The sequence below is a fragment of the Zonotrichia leucophrys genome, chromosome 15 (assembly GCF_028769735.1).
Source record: "Zonotrichia leucophrys gambelii isolate GWCS_2022_RI chromosome 15, RI_Zleu_2.0, whole genome shotgun sequence".
NCBI classification, from domain to species: domain Eukaryota; kingdom Metazoa; phylum Chordata; class Aves; order Passeriformes; family Passerellidae; genus Zonotrichia; species Zonotrichia leucophrys.
The window spans coordinates 7,927,626-7,939,005 of NC_088185.1; the positions used below are offsets into that span (position 1 = coordinate 7,927,626).

The 11,380-nt window shown below is 46.3% G+C and overlaps 1 protein-coding gene across 1 annotated transcript in view; it reads right to left on the reverse strand.

The window, feature by feature from the left end:
- MAPK1 (mitogen-activated protein kinase 1) overlaps positions 1-10,486 on the reverse strand; it is a 31,123-nt gene extending 20,637 nt beyond the window's left edge. The window contains exon 1 of the mRNA XM_064727142.1: positions 10,119-10,486. Within this exon, the coding sequence (XP_064583212.1) occupies positions 10,119-10,261 (143 nt within the window). The 5' untranslated portion in view covers positions 10,262-10,486. The remainder of the gene's footprint in view (positions 1-10,118) is intronic.
- Between the last annotated feature and the right edge of the window lie 894 nt (positions 10,487-11,380).

Genomic DNA, 11,380 nt, shown 5'->3' on the forward strand with positions numbered 1-11,380 from the left:
AAACGGAGGTATCTCACTATTACATTCTTTAAAAAACAACAAACAAATAAAAAACCTGCAAGGGAGAAAGGAAATATGATTTCTGAATCAGTGCCCTTTATTGTATCAGAGGTTCATAGCACGGACTGGAGCTGCAGACCCCACTGTGCTTTCAGTGAACCTCTGAGGCTTTCTGGGTCAAACTGGACCAGCACTGCCTCCCCCTCTGCCCCTGCTGCTTCAGGCACCTTCCTTTCAACAATCCAAACCTATTCTGACAGCAAAGCTTCCTGCTGCAATTACGCCAACTCCTTCCTCCCATGACAAAGGTGAATAATTACTCTGAAGTGATTTTACTCAGATCTGATCTACTGCAGGTTTCTGCCCTTCACACCATAAATTCTTAAGGCACTTTCATAACTTCCTAAGATTTGCTTTCATTTCATTTCATTGTACCTGCTCAAATGAATCTAATTAGCACTGGTGAGACACAGGCACAGGTTCCCCAGAGCAGCTGTGGGTGCCCCATCCCTGCAGGTGTCCCAGACCAGGCTGGAGAGGGCTTGGAGCATCCTGGAAGGTGTCCCTGCAGGGGCTGCCTCTACTTCATCCTTAAGGTCCCTTCCAACTCAAACCATTCTAGGCTCTAATAGGTTACAAAGGCACAATTTTATTTTTCAGAATTTGAAAAGTAGTATTTGATGGATCCTTGCAAAAAATTAAATTTCAAGCTACTTACTATGCACATAATAATTACTTAATAGTATAATTCCTTAGTCACTCCTAGGATTTTGAAAACGAACAGCTAGTCATGCAAAATGGAGTCTGTTAAATTAATTACTTTTGCCAGAAGCTCAGTCAATTCATAATCCTGGGTGTGGCAGACCAGATGATTTGTGTTTTGTTAGCACCTACTAAACAGAACCATGAAGAGCAGCAGTTCTAGAACTACACCTTAATACTGGCATTAGAAAAATACTGGCTATTTCACCCAAGGTTCTGTATTGTTTGGGTAAAGATGTTATTTAATTTTATGGTGCTTTGATTAATCTTAGTTGTTTGGAAAAAAATCAATTCTCTCACTCTCTTCTAACATGTATTTTTCTTTCTATACCTTTAGCTGTACAACACTGACTTCAAACCACCACATATGCCTACTCTGTTTTTTGCCACTTCAAGTTGGTCTTCAGAAAATAGAAAGCTCTTACATCTCACTTTATCTACTTCTTCCCTTCCCACTTCCCTTCCTTATTTTAGAGGTTTACTGGTTCTCCACTGCCAGTATTTCCTTTGATAGCACTGATGCCAAATTTAACAAACTTCACTACGTTTAAAGGCCCCTTGGCATCTGTGAAATAAATTAATTCCAAAGGCACCAACTGCTTTCGATAAAATATCACAATATTAAATACCACTATTTTTCTCCTCTGTATATAAATTCCTGTGGGAATGAATTTTGGGCTAAAATTGTAAGAGCTCAGCAACATGAGCCAACCTAAGGTCTCAGTGAATTCAAAGGAGGGGCTGTGGTTCATCTTCCCTTTTATGCCTCACATCCCTGCCCTTTCTCACTTTTTTTGCTGGAGCAGTGCCTTTGTGTCAGTTCAGAGAACTAAAGCAGCTCCAAGTTGAAGCAGGAACAGAAGAAGCTTTTACCTGCACAGTCCTATTCCCTTCCTGTGTCAGCACCAGCACTCACAGGGCTTTGTGTCCATCATTTCAATTTTATTTTTTTATGAAGTCACTCTTTAGCTACACCAGCTTTCCAACACAGCAAATGCTCCAGCTGTGCAGGCCCCAGAGGAGGGAGTGACAGAGCAGAGGCATGGAGGGCAAAGCTGCCCCTGCAGCAGCAGCACAGCCCCAGATCAGCACAGCTCAGCCTGCAAAGCTCAGCCCTGCAAAGCCCAGCCCTGCAAGGCCCAGCCCTGCAAGGCCCAGCCTCCACACAGCCCTGGATGAGGTGCCCAACTCCTGCCCTGTGCTTAAGGCTCCTCAAGGGGCAGCAAAAACCCACCAGGACAGCAAAGGACAGGTCAGCAACATCATCACTGTTACTCCAGAGCCTGGAAAACAACCACCATATCCCCAAGCAGCAAAGCAGGAATCATAACTGTGTGCAGGAAACACTTCCCCTTTCCTAGAGAGAAGGCAGAGCACTACCAGAGAGCTGTGAGTGGTGATAGGATTAACACATCCTCCAGTGTGGTTTAGTCTTTTGTCTGCTAAGGTTCTAATTTGACTTATATCCCAGATACTCCTCCTAAAATCAGCTTATTTAATTGATTCCACACCACATAAATCTTCAGAAGAGATAGTTCACAGTATTTCATTCCAACAGAAAACAGAACAAAATCATCCATGCACATTCAAAAGCAGATTTTTCTAAACCTGATGTAGAAACATCAGGTTTAGAATTTTGGATTTTCAGTGCAAAATGAAAACTATCCCAAAGCTCTGATGAAAACAAGGTCACTGCCACTGTCCACTCTGCCATGGTTGGTTCAGTATTTCCCTTGCAAACCAAACCAACCAAACCACGAGCACTGAGTGTGCATCTCACCACTATCAGCAGTTACTTCCCTTTGTGTAAGATTACAAGGCACTTTCTGCATGTTTTTCCATGTTTCTAAAGAGACATGGCAACAGCAAACCCTCAGCATATTCACAGCTTGGTGGTTTGTTCAGAGGAGGTATCAGCACTAAGACATGTTGGCTCCAGTAGTTGAAAGGAAGCTATTTCACAATTATGAAACACTCAAAAAAATCCAATATGAAAGTCAACCTGAATGTCATTTGGGATATTTTGCAACATCCAAATCCCAATAAAACTGGGCAAATTCCGGACTGAAGCATTTTGGGGAGTATTGATTTGGAGTGCTCAAATGACCTGAAATTTTACTCAGGACACATCAGCAATATTTGGTGAAGCAATCTGCCTCCTTCTGAAGAAGCAAGAAGTGAAGTACTGCAGTGGCAGCTGCAAACGTTAAGAAAAACTGCAAAATGAAGTAATTGCACATTATAAACTGCAGCCTAATTGCGAGCTGCTCGTACTTAAAACATACCCACAACACAGACCAATTACTTTCCACCATGTAACAAAAACTCTCATTTGCATCCTAATCACCACAGAGTATTTCAGTATTTTATGAAAATTCTCTTAAAATACAAAAGAAGGACTTCCAGGAGAAGAGATTTTCTCTTGGGGAGCTTAGGTGGTTGTGATTTTGGGTACTGCAAACAGATGGACAGTAAAAGCATGTGCACAAACAACTCTGCTAAAACTGGACTGCCATGAAGATTCTGCCCAAATCTAACAGAAAAATATTTCTGCTCCAGCCTTTCTCCGAGACAGACACACACAGAGCAGAATTGCACGCAGCAGTGCGAGGGGCACGGCCCAAGGCCGGGCAGCCGGGAGGAGCCGGGGCTGTCCCTGCTCCGGAAACGGGTGGGGACAGGAATGCTGTGAAACAGAAACCAACTCCTGCCCCCCGATGGAGCGCAGGAAACCCTGCCAAGGACCGAACGAACCAAATCAAACCACGCTAGCTGAATCAGTGACATTTAGTACAAGCTGTAATTATCTTACCCATCTACCTGCTCAAAGCTGACAATGAACTGCATTTGGTTTTTTGTGCACCGTGCGAAAAGATGAGTTTGAGAATAGCTCAAACATATACCCAAACGTTGTACTAAAGCAAAGGAAAACAAGCTCTCTACTGAAAAGGAGATTCATCCACAAGCAAACCAGCATCTTTAATAACCATCCTGCTAACTAATAAAACACAGATTTCACACAGATAAATCACCTGAAATGAACTACACTGCTGAATTTCATATTATTACACTATTATTTTTATTTCCCTTACAACACAAAAACATAGAAGTTCTATTTTTGAATACATTTATAGCTCCATACACTTCATTTGAGTGATCTGGAAATCAAAATAAAATACAACTGAAATCACTTAATAAAATGTTTCTGGGTTTGGGATTTTTTCCCAATATTATTTTGAAAGTTCCTAAAATAATTCACTTTAAGTGAAACCCTTCTCCAAATTACCAGAACAACATCCAACTTCATCCATGGCAGTGCCAGCTCCCAGTGATGAAGGCTGACCAAGGACTGGGCTGTGCTGTGTGCACACCCAGCAGGTCAAGGGACTGATTCCTGCTGTGAGGGCACATCTGGAATTCTGCATCCAGTTTTCCTCCCTTCCACTACTGGACCAAATCCAGCAGAAAACCATTAGGATGCATAGGGAGCTGAAGGATGTGACATGAAAGAAAAAAAAATTGAAAAAAACTGGGTTTTTACAGGCAAGGAGGGGGAAAAGGGGTGGTGGTGAAAAATATCCAACTGCTCTTTTAAGTCACATAAAGGGGAATCACTGAGAACAGTGATCCAGATTCTTCTCAGAGACAAAGAGTACAAAGGACAAGAGAGGATGGTCCCAAGTTGCAGCAGGGCAAACTCTCTGTTTTTAAGGGGAAAAGTATCACTGGACAATTGGTTTAACACTAAAACCAGAAGTTGCCCATAGATGTTGTAGAATCTCCATCCCTGGAGATTTTGGAAATACTCAGTGGACATGTTGAGCAACTTGGTCTAATTTTGACATCAGCCCTGCTTTGAGTAGGAGGTTGCACTACATGACCTCAGAAAGTCCCTTTCAACCTACATTATGCTGTGAAATATTCCATAACAAGATGGCATAAAATATTTTCATTAAATACCAAATCAATCAGTTATTTTCATTTCTAGATCAGCAGCTGAAAACTGACAAAGCATCAACAGAAAAAGCATTATAAAAACCTTGGATGCTGGCGAAGTACTACTTTTCAACACAAGCTGAGCTCTACACCTACTCAATTGGTAAAGCACCAACTCTTCTCTGGGCTGCAGATCCCTACCCCTGAACAAGAAGCCACTGAACTAACAGAGCCTGGTGTCCTACAAATACACATTTCTAGTCTCAGGAGTAGCAATAAATCCATCTGTGAAACTGGGGCATGTCGTGTCTCCTCAGGGAGTCTGATTTCTCACATGTGACCCAATACAGTCTCTTCCCCAGTGGAGCAGCACACAGGATCTCTTCACTCGAGCAAAACACCTATTTTTGTGAAACCTGCAGAATAACTTTCCATCTTTAAGACTTTTACCATCTGTCAGATTTGATGGAAGGCAGGCAACAGGTACTAGAATCCTATGTACGGCTATGGGAGATGGGCAGATGCAGCCACATACACACGCTGTGAACATACAAGCCTTATTTCCTTAATAAAGCATGCTTCTAAGAAAACCCACAAGTCATCTCTGTCCCATGGGATGGATCATGCTGTGCTAGAAAAATGTGTATTTACTCATAAAATGCAAGTGTCCACGAGCTGCACTCTTCAGCTAAGGCAGCATCCCATTGCTCTGGGCTGACAGCACAAGTTCTGCCTCGTATCCTCCACGAACCTGGAAGGCAGCTCTGACACGAGCCAGGGGCTCCTGCCCGTCCCTGCTGCTCAGCCTGTGGGGGCCACTGTCTGTCCATCCCCGGGGAGAGCAGGAAAAGCAGCTCCAGCTTCTCCTCTGGGTTCCCACGGCAGGTTAGGTAAGTGCTAGAAGCTTGAGTGACTGGAGGGAAGTGCTTCCATCTGCCTTCCCCCAGAGGGAAGAAGCTGATAACCAGCCACCAATTACACTCCCTAATTCCCTGCTCTGATCCTTGCACTGGGGCGGGTTGGCTGAGTTGTATCAGCTCCCTGCTGTCTTTATCACGCAGACAGAACACGTTAATGAGCAGGAATTGACACGCAGCCCCAACCTGTGCTCCCTAAAGCGCACTCAGACAGGGCACGGACCCGGCACCGGCTCCATGGTTAAAGGCTCTGTGTCTCTCTGGAGCAAGGCAAGAGTTAACAGAGCAAACATGAACGGCCCTTCCTGATCGCTGCCGCTGAGCAGCCCACCCCAGGCACCGTGCTGACCCCCACAGAGGATGCAAAATCCACCTTTTTATGTAACTCAAAAGAAACTATTATGCAACCATCAATTCCATTCAAATTTAAGGCTTTAATATCAATATCTATGCCTTGCAGATTGTTCTATTCCTGATTTCTTTCTGCTTTTAGTTTCTTTATTAATATGCTTCTCTTCATTTTAAATTATTGATGCTCTAAAAGTAGGGCAGTTCCATGAAACAGTAGAGAGAAGTGTAACTTTAAAGAATCTACTGCCAAATGTTTTAAGTATTCTTTTCAGTATTACTTCAGCATTTAACTATTGACTACCTAAACTTCTAATATCACTCTTTCACAGCACATCCATAACACAAAGCTCTCTTTGTAACATGGCAAATTTAGAGCAAGAAATCCAAAATTTGAGCTTGCAGATTATTTTCTTCCAACTGCACTCATCTGCATTCAACTGCTTATTTATAAGCAGTTATTTGCAGCACTGATATTACTTCACATTCATAGAGGCTTGATGACAAAAAAAGCTTCCAAAAGCTAGGACAAAAATGAGAACATCCCTATCACATTCAATTCACCATTTCTTTCCAAAATGATTATTTGTTTTTCACTATCAAACTATCATCCCTGCCAAATTACCACTGACCAACTGGAGGAAGAACGAGTCACGCTGGAAATGTAAAGCTCAGCTCTATCATGTTTTTATTGCTGTTCCAGTGTGTTTGAAGTACAGCTTGTTAACAGGCTGCTTTAAAACAATACTACTGCTAATAATAAAACCAAGCCCACATAAGGAGAGAAAGAAACAACCCCAACAACCTTTCCCAATTTGTTGTGTCTGAAAGGTGTTTCTGAAACTCTCAGACCTGCTCTAAAAGTGCATTCCATCTAACTCTGATGTTGATAACATCCTATCACTGAATGAAAGAAAAAGTCACTTAAAGAACTTTGCCCCAATGCCCCTCAAAAGAACTAACAATGCTTAAGTGAAAGCAGAGAGGAAGAAGGCAACACAACATTTACATATATTTGGATAAATGAAGTCAGAGTAACAAACATGACTGTGTGACTAAGGAATTGCTCAAAGAATGTCCTGCAGTCCTAGGAAGTGCTGAGGATTTTGGCTCAAACTGTGCTCTGTGCTCAGCCCTTAGTTTCACACACAGAATGACCAAAACAAAAACGGGTTAGAAAAGGGCTCTGACAGGGATCCACCCCCTGCCACTTCACCCTCTGCAACAGAAGGCAAAAGGCTGTGTCACAGGCTGGAGGGTTCTGGCAGAGTTGAACTGGAGGACATTAGGATGGGTTTGGCCTGATAACGTGCCTTTTCTGCTTACCAAGCTGAGAAAGTGCAACCACAACACAGCAGAAAATAATACACTGCTCTGCTGAGTTTATTTTTACTCAAAATCTGATTATGTAAAAAAATGACTGCACTAAGGAAAATAGTTAAATGCCTTTAAGGGTTTTCAAATCCAGATGAGAGAACATTCACGTACAGTCTCTTCAGCCAACATCTTCCTCTATTTCCTGTACTGGTATTTTATGGTGTGATCAATATTTCTCAAACATTATTCTCTCTGCTGCAAAATCAAAATGGAAGACTGACCATAACAGCACTATCCTAAGAAAACTTCATTTGCCCTTTTACTCATATAATCAAAAGAATTTTATTGTTTTCAAATCCCTAATCCAATAATGTAGAAACATAAGAATTAGGACAAAAACGAGAAAGAGAGTGAAGGATTTGAAGAGTCAAAAGACACTCGTTTGCCATGTCACAGCCTTATGCACAGTGCACTTGTAAGTAACCATCATCTCCGAAGAGCTCCACATGAGCTGTGGGTCTAAAACAAAACCATCAGGGCCTGCTTTGCTTTCCTTTATTAAAGTGTACAAATTTAAATGGATTTTGCAGTTGCAGGAAACATCTCCATCTGCACACTCACAGCTTGCCCTCTACCCCACCCCTGAGGGAGAGGCTTCTGCAGATCCTCACTGCATTAGCAAGCAGAGCAAAACACGAAGCACAGAGCAGCGAAGTGCACAGCCTGCCCGGCTGGGATTGAGGCAATCACATCTCATTGCAGGCACCAGCACACGGCACAGCTGCCATGGCACTGCTGCAAGTGCATCCAGCACTGTCCTCACCAAGTACACGCTATAAACCGAGACTTTGTTCCCTGTCACTTCACACCCAAGGCACAAGAGCAATAACCAAGAGCACAAAACACTTAATGTGGCATTTTATGTTAATAATTTCATAGCAGAAAACACAGTGCCAAGTGTGTATTTCAAGTGAACTGGAAATCTGGAAATTTTGATAGTGATTTTGTACAGCATTCACAGCAGACACAAAGTATCAAAAGAAGTTTTCAAATAAAGACCAACCTTTTGGATTTGGAGTGGAGACAGTTTCAGTGTAGAAGTTTACCACACATGAATTGGAGGGGCAGAATCTGCTCACTGGCACAGAGATGCCAAAAAAGGGCATCAACGGCCATCGTGCTGCTTCTTGCAGTCCCTGATCTGTGGTGAAACATTTTAGCTTTTCCCTTTGTTTGTGAAACACAGTGTTTAACACCCCTTGGAAGTGAACTGGCCGGTCCCCAGCACACACCTCGGCAATGCTATTCCCCAGGACCTTCAAAAACCTGACTGTGAGTGCAAGCCAGTGCAGCCACTACTGAGATTATCTGCACTCATTTCCTTACCCTGGTTCAGATGATAAAATAACCATAGTAAAGTACAGCCTGTACCAGAAGCTACATCAACAAGTTTTGGACTAGATATATTGCTGTGATTTCTAACACTGAAACAATAACAAGGATATTTTTACACTGTAAACGGGATTTCTGATTTACATTTTGAAGGTTCTTCTCACAGCAAAAAAAAAAATGAAGGCCACAACACAAAACTGAGAGAGGTTCATCTCCCAGCTAAACTCAGGCCTAGATGAAAGCTCCCTCCCTGAAACACACAATGACTTCATCGTGACAGGCCAGCACAATTCACTGACTATGTGCAAAAACCTACAGCTATAAAAATCTGTAGCGCACAGCTGAAGGCTGTGAGGTGTCCTCACTGAGAAATGCACTGCTTTACAAAAGATTCCTCATCACAGACAGAAATTAATGCTGCTAAAGCTGTCATGAAGTCACAGCCTGTAAGTCGCTTTTAGTACTTCTGGTCAAAAACCATACTGAAGAAACAGAGGCAGTGTTGCAAGAAAGTTGATAAAACCGCAACAAAAAAGAGTTTTTCATCTGCATCCCTTAAGTTATTTCAGCACTACAGGTTTTTTTAACTAATGGAAGACAGAATATGAAATCTTAAGTAAGGCCACTGAGCATGCCAGGTTAATAACCCAGTCATTAGATACACAGATCACACAGCATCACACAGCTCACGGAGACTGCTAAAAAAAATCCATCTCACACTCTTAATCCAGTTAGTTCACGGTTTTTGTAGCTCGTTCACGGCGCTCTGTAAGACCGATGTTAACCACAGCAAACATACACGATCGCTTTTCAGCGAGTCTCAGACTAAGTCTTTATAATGCAATAGAATTTAGAGCTAGGACAGCTGAAGAGAACTTTCACCTGCACACGTTAACGCAGGCACTAGCCCGGCCAGCTCTGCAGCACAGCCAGCACATCCTGGGCAAAGTCAGGCAGCGGCAGCAACTCCTGCGCTCACATTCACCTTTTTTATCCCCCACGACCTCGGGCTGCTGCAGCCAGGTGAGCCCTCGCAGGGCACGGAAGGGACGCGGGGCTGCCAGCAGCATTTACCACCTTCCCCCCTTCCTGAACGTCTGCAATCGCACTACGGAGACGGAGGAAATAACGAGCGCGACCAACTCCACAGGCACAAGATTTAAAGAAAATAAACGCAGGAGCGAAACGAAACGAGACGCTCAGCTGCACCCACCGACGGAGGGATGGGGGGTGCAGGGAGGGAGAGGAAAGAAGGGTGATGCCGGAGAGACAACCCCGGGAACACGGAGCGGGAAGCAGAGCTGAGGAGAGCGAGACGGAGCTGCTCCCCCTCCCCGAGGGCAAGGGCGGGCCGGGCCCGCGGCCGGGCAGGGCGGCGGGAAGGAGGGAGGGAAGGGAGGAGGGAGTTGTCCGGGGCAAGGGCGCTGCCCCGGCGGCCGCACTCACCACACCATGCCGTAGGCCCCCTCGCCGATGTAGGAGAGGTTGGTGTAGCGCGGCCCCACGTCGAACACTTGTCCCCGCACCATCTCCGGGCCGCCGGCGCTGACGGAGCCGCCCGCAGCCCCTGCCCCCGACACCGCCGCCATGTTGTCCGTGCCGGGAACCGCGGTGCCTGCGTGCGGGGGGGCGGAGGCGGGCGAGGAGGGGGGCGAGGAGGAGGATGCGGGAGGGAGGAGAGAGGAGAAGGAGGAGGGAGGAAGAGGCGCCGCCCGCTCCGGCCGCTCCGCCGGTCTCGGCCCGTCGGCCCCGTCAGCGCCGAACCCGCCGCGGCCGCTCTGAGGAGGCGCCGCCGGCCGCGCGCGCGCGCACCGCCCGGCCCGGGAGCTGGAGGGGGGGAAGCGGGGGGGGCTGAGGGCGCGCGCGCAGGGAGCGGCGCGGGGCGGGGCCGCGAGCAGGGGGCGGGGCCAGGGGCGGGCCCGGGGACTGCGGTAACCGCAGCCGCTGGGGAGGGGGCGCGGCGGCCGTGGGTCACGTGGGGCGCGCGGCGGGTCACGTGGCCGCGCGGCGCCATTAGAGGCGTCAGGTGACGGGCGGGAAATGGAGCCGGGCCCGGCCCCAGCGCCCTCAGTGCCCCGCCGGGCTCAGGGCTCGGGCACCGCGATAAGGGCGAGTTCATCTGTGACAGTCCCCGACTTCAGCGCACAGCTTTGCAAACTCTTTTTAGCATGTTGTTTTTACCTGTAATTACGGTTTCCTGTTCGCTGCTTCCCGTGTAAATGTAAATAAACTTTGTAGGGGAGGTGAAATCTCAGCTGAAGGTTTGTCACGGTTTGAGCGCTGCTTGCAACAATGCCGTACCTCCTCTGTTTCTCTGCAAGGCAGAGTTTTCCTAAAATAGCTTCTCCTTGTTTGCAGGAGTCTCTGCACAAGGATCTTAACTCCACTTCTGCCTTTTTACCTGCAGTTCTCTAATGACCCTGGCAAAGAGTACTAACCCCTGGTTACTGCTGACATTTTCACTGCCACCGTCTCTGCTACTTCTCATCTGTCCCTGCCTGGACGCTGTCCCCAGCCACGTCCCTGACAATGTCTTGCTTCTCCCCGAGGTCATTTCTGGCATCCCACCTTCTTCTGGCCCTTCCTGCTTCCTCTGCCACGGCCGAGCCCTCTCAGTGTCCCGGAGCCGCTTCCAGCGCTGCGATCCCCTCGTTCCCCCCGCTCCCTCCCCGGCTCTGGGCCAGCTTTGCCCAGGCTGGGGAGGGCAG